General features: G+C 43.9%; 1 protein-coding gene across 6 annotated transcripts in view; it reads right to left on the bottom strand.

The window, feature by feature from the left end:
• AFF4 (AF4/FMR2 family member 4) overlaps positions 1-17,627 on the bottom strand; it is a 110,739-nt gene that overhangs the window by 11,904 nt on the left and 81,208 nt on the right. For all 6 annotated transcript variants that reach the window (XM_038740682.1, XM_038740681.1, XM_038740684.1 and 3 more), the window contains 8 exons: positions 15,765-15,785; positions 15,588-15,642; positions 14,514-14,551; positions 13,966-14,128; positions 12,104-13,021; positions 3,596-3,684; positions 2,125-2,368; positions 303-397 (listed from right to left, as the gene is read on the bottom strand). In XM_038740682.1, coding sequence (XP_038596610.1) covers positions 303-397; positions 2,125-2,368; positions 3,596-3,684; positions 12,104-13,021; positions 13,966-14,128; positions 14,514-14,551; positions 15,588-15,642; positions 15,765-15,785 — 1,623 coding nt within the window. The remainder of the gene's footprint in view (positions 1-302; positions 398-2,124; positions 2,369-3,595; positions 3,685-12,103; positions 13,022-13,965; positions 14,129-14,513; positions 14,552-15,587; positions 15,643-15,764; positions 15,786-17,627) is intronic.

The following is a 17,627-nucleotide window of genomic DNA, read 5'->3' as shown; positions in this document are numbered from 1 at the left end:
TCAGAGCACTGAGCTTGAATAACTGGCCTAAATTAAAGGAAGGCACCGAATTCTATAATAGCGTTAAAAAAAACTTGAAGATCACAGAAGCATCACCTTTTCATTGCCCCCGGGTTTAAGATCAACCTAGGGCTACATTAGGTCATTATGAATCCCCCAAATCCTCGAATTTCATACGTCGTGACATGCAGTATCAATTTCCCCTCATGCATCATAAGCTTCACGGACGCTGGTGGTATAAATATCACCCCTTTAAAACTGGAAGAATGGTTTAAGTAGAAAACACCATGTATTCCTCTCACCTGTCATCAAAAGCAAGCTTTGCTCTTCGGGACTTGGAACTATCAGGAGTTGTTGTAGATGGAGGACAATTTGAAGAGCTGTTTGGAACTTTTTCCTGAGAAGGGCAAGATTGTTATAATTTTAAAACATAACCATTAAAAGTTTAAAAAACTTTAATGCTATTATGTCTTAGTGCTTACACCAATAAGCTTCAAAAAAATTAGGACAGACTCCCCAGTTTTTTTCTTCATTCAATTCAAGGCCTTTCCTGCAGCAGATTTCTGCCACCTCCTCCCTCGCCCCCAGCTGTTTTTCTGTGGTATTTGTTAAGTGCTAACTATGTGCCAGACCATGAACTAAGACACAAGCTAATTAAGTTGGTCACAGTCCATGTCCCACATGGGGCTCACTGTCTTAATCCCTACTTCACAGATGAGGTAACTGAGGCACAGAGCAGTGAAGTGATTTGCTCAAGGTCACAGAGCAGAGAAGTTCCCTCTGATTAAAACTCCCTCCTCCTTCAAATGTGACCGATCACTGCTTTCCCCATCCTCAAAGTCCTTCTGAAATCACAAGCTCTTTTTAGGAGGCTTTACCTAATAAATCTCATCTCCCCAGATTATATCCTTTCCAACTGCTCCCTCAGCATCACCGAGGCACATGTGAATTCACGCGTTCCCATATCACTTTTGTACGTATCTAAATACCCTGTTCCTTAACCACAAATGTACGGACATATCCTTTTCCTTCTTTCTCTTACCTTTACTACTGCATTGTCTGTGTTTCCTCCTGCTAGACTGTAAACTCCTCACAGGCAGGGATCAGGCCTAACTGTATTATATTCTCCCAAGTGCTCAGCTCCAGTGCCTGGCACACAGTTGGTGATTAACAGTAATCGATCCACAGTATTGACTGGGTGCTTACGTGTGCAGAGCACTGTACTAAGCCCTTGGGAGGGTACGATACAATTAGAATTGGCAGACACAATCACTGCCCCTAAGACTGACAATCTAGTGGGTGACTGGTTGACGGAAGGCCTGATTGTTAGAATTTACCATGGCTTCCAAGTTGCTGTTGCCCTCTCTGACATCCACCTCCATGTTTACGGGAAAGACTAACAATTTCACTGTAAACCCGTCAGATTTACCATCCACAAATCATACTTGAAACCCTTCAATATGTAATCTTCCCTTGTGTAAGGACCCGTTACAAGGCTCATTGTATGAATTATTAAAAACAAAATGAGTAGCTTTAAAATCTTTAGCATTTCTTGGAATCAACTATTAAAAGTAAATATAATTATGAAGTAATTTTTCAAAGGGTACACTTCCAAAAGTGAGGGCATTATGGACACACGTTTCAGTGCAGGGTCAAATCAGTGATAGTTATTGAGTGCTTACTGGGTGCAGAGCACTGTACTAAGCGCTTGGGAGAGTACAGTAAAACAGCTGGTAGACACATTCCCCACCCAAAACAAGCTTACAGCTTAGAGCATACAGAGTTCTCAAGCAGAACACTAGACTTTCCTCACTGTTAATTCCTCCTAGACCAAAACAATGCTTTTAAAAGAACGGAGTCAGGTTAAAAAAATTATTTGTTTAGTTGAAAAAAAAATTATCTGGACTTTTACTTCTTGAGTTCAAGGAAATCTTGCTGTTGGTCTGATGTGGGAAAAAACCCCTTCAGGTATGTTTAGTTCAGCGGTGTGGGTGTTTATGGGAGAGAGATTCAAATGAGAAAACACACAGACTTGCATCGAGTTTGTAATACAATTTGAATACACCTATGTGTTTTTCTTCTAACATCAAGCTTTAAAATTGTTAGGCAGTTACAAGCCCTTACCTTGGTTTCCTTGGAACTGCTAGAAACCTTCCCTTCTGTCTTTTTTTGCTTTGAAGAGGAAGAGCTGTTTTTACTACTGCTACTGCTGCTCTCCTTGGTACTGTTGCTGCTAGATTTTAAGGAAGACGATTGGCTGACTGTCCTCTTCCGAGACCCATGCTCTGGCTTTGGATCTTTGGGGGGAATAGGTGCAGCTGGGGAAGGCAATAGATCCTTCTCTTTTATAGCACTTGGTTTGGATGACCTGCCCAAATCAAATAAAGGTACTGAATTCGACAACAGCATAAAGAAGAATCACTTTTCCCTCCTCTCTGACTGGCTACCAGATAGACACAGGGCCACACTAGAGTACTGTGTATCCCAGAAAACCCTGTGGGATCAGTGGGGGTGGGGTGGGGGGGTGGGGGGGCTATATCTGGTTAACACCGGCTTAAGGAAGCAGTGCTGCTCTTGGGCGAGAAGACCCTTGGAAATAATAATATTTGTTAAGCACTTACTATGTACCAGTAACTGTACTAATCACTGAGGTACGTACCAGATAATTATATAATGAAGACCAGAGAGAATCACCTGATAAAACACAATTGGGCCACACCAAAAGTACTTGTGGTAATAGAAAGATATTCGTCTGCTTGATCTACTTTGCAGCTGGAGGCCAAAATACCCAACAGATTTTTAGGTGATTTTATATGTGTGTATATATATATATATGTGTATACGTAGATTATATATACATCTACACACACACACACACACACACACACACACACACACACGCTTATATATTTTTAATGGTATTTGTGAAGCACTTACTATGGGCCAGGCACTGCACTAAGCACTGGGGTAGATACAAGATAATCAGGTTGGACATATTCCATGTCCCACATGGGGCTTGCAGTCTTAATCCCCATTTTACAGATGAAGCAACTGAGGCACAAAGGAGTTAAATGATTTGCCCAAGGTCACCGAGCAGACACCGGCAGAGCCGAGAGTAGAACCGAGGTCCTCCGACTCCCAGGCCTTTGCTCTTTCCACCACGCCATGCTGTTTTTTGGCTAACAGAAATGTATTGAAATTCTGACTTTCGCTTGTACACCATAAAGCAAGCAATGTACCAGAGCATCCATGAATCATCTGTGCAGAAACCCTGCCACTCCAATCTGATAATTCTGTTCACATTGTAACATTTATTCAAGCAGGAAGGAAACGAAGAACCCTCACTTTACCATGCCTTTCCCCCACTCACAAATTAGGACTTACCTCTTTTTAGGGGAAGGGACAGGGTTCTGGAACTTAAAGCATCTCTGACTACATAAAACTAAATATAGCTTGACCTGAACAGATTAACTTCACCCTGTCTTTTCTCCAAGCTCACCCCTGGGATAAACGAAGATCTCCTGTACTCAAGTGTTGTACACAATTCCCAAATACTAATGATTTCAGAGGCAACCAAGACCCCTTGTGTACTTACTCTCTATTGCTGGACGTCTTGTGGCTCAGTGAACCCTTGTCCTCCAGTTTAGTTTTCTTACTTTCACTGGGTCTGTTGTCATCATCACTCTAAATTGAGTAAAAATACAGAAAAGGTTAGAATACTAACTAATTTCAAAATGACTCAGAGTGGACCCTCTCAAGTGCTTAGTACAGTGCTCTGCAAACAATCAGTGCTCCATAAATACAATTGATTAATTGACTGAAATTATTTGAATCTACATATTCTAGTAACTCTGATATGGTTTATACTTGCAAATGGGGCCATCTGGGCATCCTCCTAGGCTTGCATATCTTTTGTCTCTTACTCGGTACCATGACAGCAGGGAAAGCTACAACCTCAAGTACCCTTCGATGTCTGGAATCCAGGCTGTGCATACTCTAGCCTGGATGGAGAAATCCAAACACTTTAAAGGAGCAAGAGCAGCTGGGAGTAAGGGAAATCCATGCAACTGAAGCTGATCGGTTAAACCGGGGCAAATCCAACATAGGGTTAGTTGTAAATATTTCTAAAACTGCATGGGACGGCTTACAAGTCTGCGACATCTTAGCGAAAGCAGGATGCAGAGTCATTCTATTGATACCTGAACATTTACTAGTCTAAATATTGAACAGGCAAAACACACGTAATAAGAAAGGTACGGAACACCCACAACCCCTACAGCCATAAAGATGTGCCGGGCACTCAGTGAATGTTCACAGAAGATGTTCAGAGGAATGGCATTCCAAAGCTCTCAGCCAGATTTGAGACAATGTTCCCACCTAGCTGTGCAAGTAGTTTTATTAAACTGGTCGGCTAAAATTCTCAGCCCGCCAAATTTGCGTGTTTACTAATGTCACCTTCATCCCCCCAGCCATCCGTAAACCCTTCAGATGCTCGCCATACCGCTATGATAAGAACGTACAATTATAGCATCCTAAATCTGGAAGGAATTTCAAGAAGTGAATAGGGCCAGTACCTGGTCTCCTAGCAAGTGATTAACAACAAATCAATGTCTTTTACAATCTCTGGGGATGGAGACTTCTCTCCCCGCTTCCCTTCCCACTAATATGCTTAGGGTTTTAGCTACCTGACAGTCAAGAAATTCTCCTGTACAGACAACCAAACTCTCCTGCTGTTATTTAAGCCCACTGCCCTTCTTGTTTGCTTCACTGCCTGATAAAAAGCCATCAGATTCAGGGTTCCAACAAATTTCCTTGAAAAACCAGAAAAGGTATATTCGGCGTTTTAGACCCATTGTCTTTTCCTAAATCTGCCCACGTTTTTTTCAGGTCTTGCCACTTGTTGATTTTCTCAGCTGTCTTAGAGCCCTCCCTATGGTCATTTGGTATGGGTCCACAGGGCTAATGTGCAATACGGCATGAGGATCCAAACGGAGGTAAGTCCGAAAATTCTTAAAAAAGACAGTTAAGAATCAAATTGACAGGCAGCTCATAGTTCTGGCTAGAAGGAAGAAAAATGGCATGGATAAAGGAAAACTGAATTTCAAAACCTCTGTTAGCTGTTAGTCTCACCCTCCTCCCCAGATCTTCCAAATTCTCTGTGAAAATTTACCTCATCTGAAAAATTGGGATTAAGATCAAATTACCTCATCTGAAAAATGGGGATTAAGAGTGTGAGCCCCATGTGGGACATGGACTGTATCCAAACTGATTAGCTTGTCTCTCCCGCAGTGCTTAGTACGCCTGGCACATAGTAAGCACTTAAATACCATTACAAAAAATGGAGTAACCAATACAGAGTCCTTTCCTCTGCTGCAAAGCTCTCCAATCTACCAAGCCACAACCTTCCCCTCCTTCATAACTTTCCTAAAACCCTCCTAAAACCCACTTGAATGAAGCCTGACCTATTATTCTTTCATTGTCCGAGTCATACCAACAACCCATTTCCTCAATGATTATGTACACTGTACTTTCCAAGCGCTTAGTACAGTGCTCTGCACACAATAAGTGCTCAATATATACAACTGAATGAATGAATGTTCCCGCTATTTGTGCTCTTACATTTCTACCTCTCTCTATGTTCAAGTTTTATGCTTCTCTGTCTCCTCCAAAAAGTTGTAAGCTCCAGGACAGGAACCTTGAGTTATATTTCTCTTGGCAATTGCCTAAGCTCCCTGGATACTATATGTTGCTCCAACCAGACATTCACATGTTGATGCAATGGTAGCTTGTATCAATCAATGGTAAAATCAATCACTTTCCTACAAAAACGTTTAGGACATTTTCCCCCACTCCTCAAAAAACTTCAGTGGTTGCCCATCCACCCCCACATCAAACAAAAACTCCTCATCACTGGCTTTAAAGCACTCCATCACCTCTCTACTCTCCTACCTCACCTCGCTACTCTCCTACTACAATCCAGCCAGCACACTTTGCTCCTCCAATGGTAATCTTCTCACTGTGCCTCAATCTTATTGTTGACCCCTCGCCCACGTCCTGTCTCTGGCATGGAATGCCCTCCCTTCTCAAATCTGACAGACAATCACTCTCCCCTCTTCAGAGCCTTACTGAATATACATCTCATTTAAGAGGGCTTCCCAGACTAAGGCCACCATTTTTCTTCTCCCACTCCCTTCTGCGTTGCCCTGTCTTGCTCCCTTTGTTTATCCCCCTCCCACTCCCACAGCACAGATAATAATAATTACGGTATTTGTTAAGCACTAACTATGTGCCAGGCACTGTAATAAGCACTGGGGTGGAACAAGCAAATTGGGTTGCACACAGTCCCTGTCCCATGTGGAGCTCACAGTCTCAATCCCCATTTTACAGATGAGGGAACCAAGGCCCAGAGAAGCGAAGTGACTTGTCCAAGGTCACACATCAGATAAGTGGTCGAGCTGGGATTAGAACCCATGATCTTCCGACTCCCTGGCCCATGCTCTATCTGTAATTTATTTATATTAACATCTGTCTCCTCATCTCTAGACAATAAGCTAATTGTGGGCAGAGAAGCAGCGTGGCTCAGTGGAAAAGAGCACGCACTCTGAAGTCAGACGTCATGGGTTCAAATCCTGGCTCCGCCAATTGTCAGCTGTGTGACTTTGGGCAAGTCACTTAACTTCTCTATGCAGTGGGGATGAAGACTGTGAGCCACCCGTGGGACAACCTGATCACCTTGTAACCTCCCCAGCACTTAGAACAGTGCTTTGCACATAGTAAGCACTTAATAAATGCCATTATTAGAATATGTGTATTATTGTATTGCACTCTCCCAAGTGCTTAATACAGTGCTCTGCACACAGTAAGTGCACGATAAATATGACTGAATGAATTGCATTTATTGAGCGCTTACTGTGTGCACAGCACTGTATTAAGCACTTGGAAAGTACAATTCGGCAACAGAGAGAGACAATCCCTACCCAACAACGGGCTCATTGTATTAAGCACTTGGTAGAGTATAATACAACAGTTAGCAGACACATTCCCCACCCATTACGGGCTTATAGTCCATAAATACATAATTTAAAGATATGTACGCAAGTGCTATGGGGTTGAGGGTTGGGTGACTATCAAAAGCACAAAGGTCACAGTTCCAAGTGGATATACAATGCAGAAGGGAGAGGGAGCAGGGGCAAAAAAGACTTAACTGGGGAAGGCCTCTTGGAGGAGATGTGACCTTAATTAATGCTTTGAAGGTTGAAGGTTGGGAGATTGGTGGTCTGGTGCATATGGAGAGGGAGGGAATTCCAGGCCGGGGATGTGAGACAGGGGCCAGCGGTAAGACAGTTGCGACTGGAGCACAATGAGTAAGCTGCTGCTACAGGAGCAAAGAGTGTGGGCATTCCAGACCAAAGGCGGGATGTGGGGGAGAGGTCAGCAGCGAAACAGACGAGATCGAGGTACAGTGAGAAGATTGGCATTAGAGGAGTGAAGAGAGTAGCAAGATGAGGTAGGTTGGGGCAAGCTGACTGAGTGCTTTAAAGCTGATGGTGTGGAGTTTCTGTTTGATGTGGAGGTGGATGGGCCTGAGGAGTTCCTGAGGAGTGGGGACACATGGACTGAACATCTTTTTGGAAAAATGATCCATGCGGCAGAGTGAAATATGGACTGGAGCGGGAAAGACAGGAGACAGGGAGGTCAGGGAGGAGGAAGGCCGGACAGGATAAATGAGAAGCAGTGTGGCTTAGTGGATAGAGCATGGGCCTGGGAGTCAGAAGGACCTGGGTTCTAATCTTGGTCCGCCACTCATCTGCTGGGTGACCTTGGGCAAATCACTTCACTAGGCCTCAGTTATCTCACCTGTAAAATGGGGATTAAGAGTATGAGCCCCACATGGGACGGGGACTGTGTCCAACACAATTAATTTGGATCTACCTCAGCACTTAGAACAGTGCACGGCACATGGTAATCACTTAACAAGTACCATAACTATTACTATTAAGTGCTTGGATCAGTGTGGTAGCACTTTGGATGGAGAGGACAGGGTGAATTATAGCAGTGTTGTGAAGGTAGACCTGACAGGATTTGTGGCATATTGAACAGGTGGGTGGAATAAGAACAATACCAAATTTACAGGCTTATGAGATAGGGAGGAAAGTGGCATCGTCTACTGTAATGGAAGGGATGGGGAGGACAGGATTTGGACGGGAAGATAAGGAGTTTAGTTGGGGGAATGTTTAGTTGGAGGTGTCGTTGGGACGTCCAGGTAGAGATGACCTGAAGGCAGGAGGAAATGTGAGACTGCAAGTAAGGAAAGAAATCAGAGTTGGAGATATAGGTTTGGGAAAACAGTCCTCCCAGAGACAGTAGTCGAAGTCATGGGTGTGAATGAGTTCTCCAAGGGAGGGGGTATAGATGCAGACTAGAAGGGGACCTAGAACTGAACCTTGAGGGAGCCCCCCATTGTCGGATGGTGGGAGGCAGTGGAGGAGACAGCAAAATAAACTGAGAAGAAGCAGTCTGAGAGAGAGGAGGAGAACCAAGAGAGGACACTGTTGGATAAAGTGTTGGATAAAGGCAAGGTTGGATAAAGTTTCAAGGAAAAGGAGGTGGGGTGGTCTACAGTGCTGAAGGCAGCTGAGCGGTTCAGGATTAGGAAAAAATAGAGGCCATCAGATCTGGCAAGAAGAAGGTCATTGGTTACTTTAGAGAAGGTTGTTTCTGTGAAGTGGGCGGAAGCCAGATTGGAGGGGAACAAGGAGAGAATTGGAAGACGGCAGGCGTAAACAACTCTTGCTCTCAAGAAATTTGGGGAGAAATGGTAGGAGGGAGATGGGGTGATAACTAGAGGGAGCCGTGGGGTCAAGGGAGGGTTTTTTTTAGGATATGGGATTCATGGGGGAAAAGCATTGGAGAGAGAGCAGCTTAAGATGGCAGTCAGGGAGGGGGGCAAGGGCTTTAAAAAAGGTATGAAGGGGTGGGGTCAGAAGAAGGGAGATTTCTCCAAGAAAGGGAAGCAAGGGAATATAGGGAGAGGGCGGAAGGGGAGTAGGGGATGGGAGAAGACATGGGGAGATTCTAGGGCGATCACACCTGATGGTTTCAACTTTACTGAAATTGTATGTGGCCAGGTCATTAGGGGAAAGAGATGGTGGAGGTGGCATGAGTATGAAAGAGAATTAGGAAGGAGAAGGCCAAATTGCAGCAGGTAAGAATGAATTTAAGGTAGAATTTGTAGAACGCTGCAAGAGCTGGGTGGCAGGAGAGAGGAGGAGGAGGAGAAAGTGGCCTAAACAATTAGCCCTTGAACGATCAAGAATGAACCGTGAAAAGCTCAGATTTATCAAACTGCTTGACTGTTGGAATTTGGCCCAGAAAAATGAATTTTGTTTGAAATGTGACTAGCTGGACGTGAAAAGAAACTTGGCTATGTGGTGTGTAAGAATGTCAAAATGCCTGGAGTGAAATGAAAATTGGGACTGAAAAAAAAGTCAGTACTGAAATTACCCACAGTGGAGGGATAGGAAAATTAAAATTAGCATCTTCAGAAAATGTTTTAAATGAAAGAAAGTTCAGCCCAAGTGGCGGCTTAGAAATTGTCTTTAGAAGTACAAAGATGATGAAAAAATGTAGGCAAGGAAGCTGAAGCTTATGACAGAAATGACTGCCAAGGCACTTTATCCAGCCTTTGAAGATGACAAGAAAAGCCATTCAATAATTTTGAATGTGAGATGGATTTTGGGATCTGAAGAGCTTCATTTAACAGAAGATGGGGCACATCTGATCACTGATGACTGAAGCAGACCCCTCCCTCCCATCCAACAGCAGGAAAATCTCATCCTCTCACAGAAATGGAGGGCAGGGTCTCCAGACCTCCCACCCATGGCTTAGGGGCAAATATTCTCCACCACCCACTACTGACAGAATGCTAGGCTTGCTTTCCTGACCATTAGAACATGGGGATGGTTCAGGCAAATACTGTATGCCTGGAACAGTGACACACCTAAAGACTGACTCCCTCAAAGTCACTGGCATGGTTGAATTTTTACTTTTCACTGTTGTATTTTCGTTATAATGTGTCTACCTTCCCCAACTTAGATTTTGAATCCCTCATGTACCAGGGACCAGATCTTCACTGACTTTTGTGTCACTACTCGAGTGCTCAATCTGCTGCTTTGCACACTTACTTGATGTTAGCCAAAATGGCATTCATTCATTCAATCATATTTATTGAGCGCTTACTGTGTGCAGAACACTGTACTAAGCACTTGGGGGAGTACAATATAACATTCATTCATTCATTCAATCGTATTTATTGAGCGCTTACTGTGTGCACAGCACTGTACTAAGCACTTGGGAAGTACAAGTTGGCAACATATAGAGACGGTCCCTACCCAACAGTGGGCTCATAACAATGAGCAGACACATTCCCTGCCCACAACGCAATACACCCGAGACAGTGATGCTGCACTAATTTAAAAAATGGGAGAAAAAGAGTTTACTAGGCTCCCTTTGGGGATTTCAGCCCCATCTAGTCAATTCCCCAGAACAGACCCCCAAAACAAGGGTATTGGAACTGTTGTGGTGAGCCATCAAAGCCCTTCGTTTAGGGAACCCCCAGATAAAGGATCCAATCCCAACTCTATACCTGTGGACGCCTAGCTGAGGCTCAGGGCCTCCAGCTGGGAGGGTAAACTCTCGGAGCAAAACATCGCAGGAGGGTCAAAGGGGAATGGGAGTCCTCTACCATTAACAGTACCCACTGAAGTAGGGGCTGGAATCTACCTTTTCTCTGGAGAGAAGCAGATACTATCAGGGAGAGGGCTCCAACTTGAATTCCAAACTTAATAAGCAGTCTCCTCTCTGAGCACTAAGACCTCCCAGATGGCCAGAGATTTGGTCATGTTCTCTGAAGTGGTCAGCTGATCTGGTGCATCTCAGCAGCAAAGAACGTGATCCTATTTGCTCCGGCCCTAGTGAGCATTTGGCCAAAGGAACACTTGGGAATCTGGCCCTGCCTGGCTAAGTTCTGCAGAGGTCAAAAATCCTGAGACCTCAGTCTGCTCCAAGTTGAGTCTGGTACTTTAGAGCCCGGAATGGATGGGACACACCCAGGCGCCAAGCTCCACGGGACCTAGAGTTGGGGGCTTGGGCAAACCAGAACCGGTACTGAACTCAGAGAAACTCAGGCCGGGTTTCCACAGCCACCTGACCTCCTGGTGCCTGCCTGCTACATCAACTATGAAAGAAAACTCTTGAAGGTAGAAACTCAACACAAATTACCATCCTTCCCACCTTCTTCCCTAACTGCTTCACCTACCTAGTCCCTGCAGGTTGCTCAGGAGCGGTTTCTAAACTCATCGGTTGCTTCCCCTCACTCTCCGGCTTTAAGAGCATTTCTGCTCATGCAGATCTGAAGCAGTTATATTTTTTTTTTTACTCATCCCAAAATTATTTGCCCCTTTAAAAAAATGTGGGATAAAGGGGTGGACTTTGGGGTTTTTAGCAAAACAAATTCCTTCAATTGAAAGACAAGCTCCTTTCCCTAACAGGAAATATACAACAAACATGGTGACTATGAAAAGTACTGTCTCTTTGCATTTTCTTTTGGCTAGTCTGCCACAGGACTGTTCGGGGGTGAACTCAGTGTAGTTGGCTGCAGGCACTAAACTCTGCTCTCTTTGCTCAGGGAGGTGGGAGGAGGGAAACTGGGAGTGGCCGTGTTATGTGTGCAATTTAATCGATAACTGTCGGAGGGTGAAAATTCTGCAGGCTCACGAGAAAACAGGCCTATAAAACCATCTAGAAAATGGATTACCATCCTTCCTCTCCTGAGTTTAATTTCCTCATTTCAGGACAGATCTAGATGTCCATCTCTCTTGCTCCCCCCACCGCTTTTACCCTCATCCTGAGGCCCCAGCGGAAGCTTGGGTGGAACAATTTTTTGAGCAAGTGAGCCTCATTTCTTTGGCCTCCATTGGGCTCCGAGCCTAATCCTCCTAAAATTAGGCTGTTTAACACCCCTCAGCTACACTCCTGGTTGTTACTGGTGCAATTACCAAGCCTCCTCAGTGGTTTGAATTATTTTTTTTAAAAAAAGGCAAACCTTATGTTTCCTCTTGCCCTTGTTAGAGACTTTGTCTGAGGCTTGTTTCTGTGGGTCTCTCGGGTGCTTTTCTGGCACAGTTTTCTTTTCCACCTTAGGTGGCTCAGTTTCTTTGTAAGGCTTCCCTGGTATTCTGGACAAGAGATTCAGGTCAATCTTCACAATGAGAGGATACCTGTCGTCAGGCTCACTGAGTGGTGAAAGGAGTTCCTTCTCTTCCATAGGAGAGAACATTCTCTGTCGAAAAAAGCTGTCTTCCTCCTCCATGGAGGAGGGTTTAACAGGAGTCCTATTGCTCTCGGGATATTTAGGAGTTTGTGATGAAGGCGGGAGACTCTCGCTTTCATCAGAATCAGAGGATGAGGTATCTGTTTCTATGATTTCCCGAGATTTCTGGGAAGATTTGCTTGTTGACTTGTATTTCTTTTTCTCCGTCGTGGGCCTAGGGGATGACTTGGGTTCCTTCTTTATGTTGGGCTTCCTGGAGCCTTTTGTGGCTGCCTTGTGCCTGTTTGAGGGCATGCTTGTGGCCATATCCAGGGGGGTTTCACTTTCTATTTTTAGTCCACCCCTAGGTTCCTCAACAGGCGCTTTCTCTGCCTTTTTGGGCTGCTTCTTCCCCACAGTTCTTCTCTGGGTCGTGTTATCACTCTGGGCGGGAGACTTTTGTCTGCCACGACCACCCTCGGATCCTTTTTGGACGGTTTTGGAATCTCGACCGGGAGTGGAGGAGTTGGAATCCTTAGGCCCTGTCTGATCGACATAGCCACTCCCTGGACACTGCTCCCGGCCTTCCTTCTTATAACCTTGCGAGGAGGGGATGTTGCTGTCCACAGAGGAAGCAGGTGACACTTTGTGTGGATTCACCTTATTCAACCAATTGTCCAGTTGCCATTTGTTGGTTGGGGGTGGCTCGGGCTGAAAGAGAAAAAGAAAGGAAGATTGATGAGTCTGGTCCCCCTCCATTAACTTTTCCCCTTCTCCTTTGGGGTACAAATCAAGACTGCCACACCAGGAAAACAGTGAAAAAAATAAAAAAATTCTAACGGAACACGCTGACAGCTTAGTAATAAATGAGGTACATTGCTGAGGTAATTCAGGATAACAAAGCTGAGTTTTGGCTCATACTTACGATCACTTTGGGGAGTTTGAACACCACATCCTTCCTGACCATCCCAGTTCGACAGCGAGATCAGTTCACACACTAACATTCTGAATACACAAGATACTGTGACAGGGAATTTGCAAGGCAGCCTCTGAGGCTTTCCCAGCAATGAACTCATTCACCAGCTGAAGGAATTATCCCAATGATGACCTAACCAACTGAAAGGCACTCTTGGAGGACTCGGTCTTATCTGGAGATGCAATCAATCCTTTCCTGACACACTCCTAAGGGTTAAGTACAGTGTGTGGTACACAAACCTCGCTCTTGAATCATTTGGATAAAAAAGTACAGGCCATTTCAACTTTACACTAACCAACTCTGGTGATACAGTGTACACCAGATGGGGTAGTTTCTCCTGTTTTCATATCGCTGGGTGCCATAGGCTACAGCATCAGAAGTCACTACTAAACACGCTACATTTCTAGTTGGTTCTGGTTTTTGCTACAACTTCTCTAGTACTTTGAGGCTACATTGTGACACTAGACCAGAGGGCGAGGAGGCAGAGGGATAATCACCACCCAAATCTTTCAGATCTCCTTCCTCCATTCTCTCACGAACGGTCCTTTCCAAGGATGAGCAAGTTTTGCTGTGTTGGGTCCAAATACCCACTACTTTTTCCCCCAACTGGGGATCGATTCTTTGACTCCATCCCACTCATCAGAGACAGCATGACCACGGTTTGTCATCTCGATCCTACCTCAGGAGACGCACTCTGGGATGGCTCGTTAGCCTCACTGTCACTGGAACTACTTTCGCTTTCCGAGTCAGATCCGGAACTGCTTTCGGATCCACTATGGCTGCTCGAGTCATCCCTGGAATTATCTGCTCCTTCACTATTATGGTGTGACGGTTCAGAGTTACTAAAAAAAAAAAAAGAAAAAGCAAACAAAAAGACTAAATACACCCAAATTGAGAAATAAAATCTAAAATCTTTTCAGCCTTTCTTCACAGGCAGAGTTACAGGGATACCCTCTTTAAACAATGCCATGCACTCTGAATGCTTCCAAGACCTGGGGACCATTTCGAAAAGGATCATCCCCAAAGGCAAATTACACAAGAAACTGTTCATACATCTGTTGCGATTCTATGGGCTTGACATGTCAGTCGCAAAATCCTCTTTACTTCCTAGTGAACTAGAAATGCTCGATGTGCCCACAAAAATGTGACGGTTCAATTACAGAGTACAACTCAGCACTGTGTCATTACTTAGTTCACCCTAATGCCATCCCCCCAAATGATGCCTACCTTCCAGGGGTACTCCTTGGCACTGTTTTATCACAATCCTACAATTAAAACACAATACGGAAGACCATGAGTGACACTGTTCTTTAAAAGAATACCTGGACTGCTCTGTAGAATAAAACTAAATGTCTTTTCTTCACAGTGTAAAACAATACATTTATTCATTGACATTTGGAGGGGAATTGGTTCTCAATGCCTCCAGACCCCTCAGTGAGAATCTGTATGGTGATTACCATTTTGACTGGCCAAGAAAAAGCACGTGAAGCACACCTTTCAAAGCTAATGCCATACTTTTCGCAAACTCTCTGGAAACACTTCCCTGACTACAAGAACTGCTCTTTGGTGCACTAAAAAATACTTCCCAAAAAGTGTTTTCCCAGTCCAAGAAGAAAGCAACTGGAGCCATAGAGTGAATCTAATGGCTCACGAGCTAGTGACTGCAACCACAGGTTACAACGGTACGTTTTAGGCTTAAGCGAAAACTTCAGAAAATTCCACAACAGTAGAATTAAGGCAAGAGTTAGATTCCGTTTTGTCAGTGGAAGACTCAAATATACTCTCTAACTGCTTGAAAAACCAGGTTCTCACAATAGAATCGTTAAGTGTATTCACTTTCTCAAAGAATAAGAGTAGGTTTCGATTTATGGGCCTCAACTGTTTGGAAAAGCAGATTCTCATGATATAATCCCGAGTTTATCCCCTTTCCCAGAGAATGAAAAGCGTAGGTCCTTCAATTTCTGGACCTCAAAGAAGGGATCAAAAAAATCTCTTTCAGACAACTCCTCCTTGTGACTTACAGTCTTGTTTTTGCTTCCTTAGAACATTCTGATCCATGTTATGCTTTGAGGAAAAGCCAATTTAGGAACTGGTACACAGTGAGAATGGGTGTGTAAAAGCAAGCAGGAAACCAGAACTTCCCCTGGAGTCAGACTACACATAAAACAAGAAGCTGTTTTGAATAATAGAAATGGTACTTTACTATCTTAACTTACACTACAGAAAATCCATTAACCTGTAACTAAAGGATAAAGTTCGTTAATGAAGTTTCAACTGGAAGTGTAAATCTTGAGCACATACCTGTTCCCCATCACTGTCTTCACTGCTGCTGAGTTTTAAGTCATCTTTTAACATACTAGAGCAAGAGGACAGAAGTGTTAAAAAGATTTTATGGAAAAAAACAACAGTGAGCCAGAATTTAATTTTTTAGTAATTTTTAAAACAAAATACTTAGAAGTAAAAGAAAAATAATCTTACTCTGTCTGGTTCGATTCACATCTAGAGAAAAAAATTAAGAAAGAGCAAAAGTAAATATTTGTTTACAAGAAAGTTTACAACTATTCAATTTAATATTCAAAAGGTAGTTATAGCTCTCATGTGCCTTAATAAAGAATAAAGACCACCTCTCAGAAATCCTCAAGATCACTGTTATTAACCAAGAGCAATTTATTCTTGGCTAAATAAAAACAATTCTCTATTTGGAACCATTGAGAACAAATTTAAATTGCAAGACATAAATTCCACAGAGATAAACAAAGAAGCCAAGGGGAAAATAATGGAAACAGGAGTCACAGACTGCTTTTATTCCTTATTATTCACTTAAGTTTACTGAGCTGTTTGCAACTAGGACTTGGCAAAAAATTCCTGCCACTGTTCTGATTCCTTTGGCACCCTCTATGAAGTACAATGCTCTTCTACAAAAAGCAGCATGGCCTAGTGGATAGATCACCGGCCCAGGAGTAAGAAGGGCCTGGGTTCTAATCCCGGCTTCACCACTTGTCTACTGTGTGACCTGTGTGACTTCACTTCTCTGAGTCTCAGTTCCCTCTTAATAATAATAACTATTATTATTATTGTATTTGTTAAGCACTTACTGTGTGCCAAACACTGTTCTAGATGCTGGGGATGATACAAGGTAATCGGGTTGTCCCACATGGGTGCTCAATCTTAATCCCCATTTTACAGATGAGGTAACTGAGGCACTGAGAAGTGAAGTAACTTGCCCAAGGTCACACAGCAGACAAATGGCGGAGCTGGAATTAGAACCCTTGTCCTCTGACACCCAAGCCCGTGCTCTTGCCACTAGGCCATGCTGCTTCTCATCTGTAAAATGGGGATTATGACTGTGAGCTCCATTTGGGCAGGGACTATGTTCAACCTGTTAGCTTGTTTCTACCCTGGTGGCACATAGTAAGTGCGTAGCAAATACTTTAAAAAAAAAGTAGTAGAACCTGATGAAAAGGAGTCTGGGATGCAGTGGAAATCAACAATTTATAAAAGAAAAGCTGACACAATTCCCCTTCCTTCATAAAAAAAATGCAGAAAGAACTAAATATTGAAATTTAAAAAGGAAAACTTAAACGCTGGTCAACTCTGACTAAAAATCATAAACTCCTGGAGCTCATAAAAATAAAGACTGGTATCACAAAGTCATCCTGGTCACTTGCTGAACCCCATTTTCACTAGATCAGAAGAAAAGCAGCGTGGCCTAGGGGAGAGAGCAGCTGTGCCACTTTGCTGTGTGACCATGGGCAAGTCACTTCACTTCTCTTTGCCTCAGTTACCTCCTCTGTAAAATGGGGATTAAGCCTGTGAGCCCCATGTGGGACATGGACAGTGTCCAACCTGATAACCTTGTATCTACCCAAGCACTTAGAACAGTGCCTTGCACATAATAAGTGGTCAACAAATATAAAAAAAAGACAGCCCTCTACAAGTTTAGGGTGGGTAGGGGGTGATGGAAGGAAGGAGACAGTGGACGAGGGGCATGCAGATTATCCATTCCCTATCTGGGACACCGCCTTGACACTGAGGCATTTGTCGGTAGATAGACAAACCCCCGTATGCACCAATAATAATAATAGTAATAATGGTACTTTTTAAGCGTCATGTACCAAGCACTGTTGGATAAACACAAGTGCTGGGGTAGATTCAAGTTAATCAGGTTGGACACAGTCCCTGTCCCACCTGGGGCTCACACTCTTCATCCCCATTTTGCAGATGAGGTCACTGAAGCCCAGAGAAGTGAAGTGACTTGCCCAAGGTCACAAAGCAGGCATGTGGCAGAGCCAGGATTAGAATCCAGGACCGTCTGACTCAGAGGCCCACTCTCCATCCACC

This window comes from Tachyglossus aculeatus, chromosome X1 (genome assembly GCF_015852505.1).
Source record: "Tachyglossus aculeatus isolate mTacAcu1 chromosome X1, mTacAcu1.pri, whole genome shotgun sequence".
Classification (NCBI taxonomy): Eukaryota; Metazoa; Chordata; class Mammalia; order Monotremata; family Tachyglossidae; genus Tachyglossus; species Tachyglossus aculeatus.
This window is presented reverse-complemented; position numbering and strand designations above follow the sequence as displayed.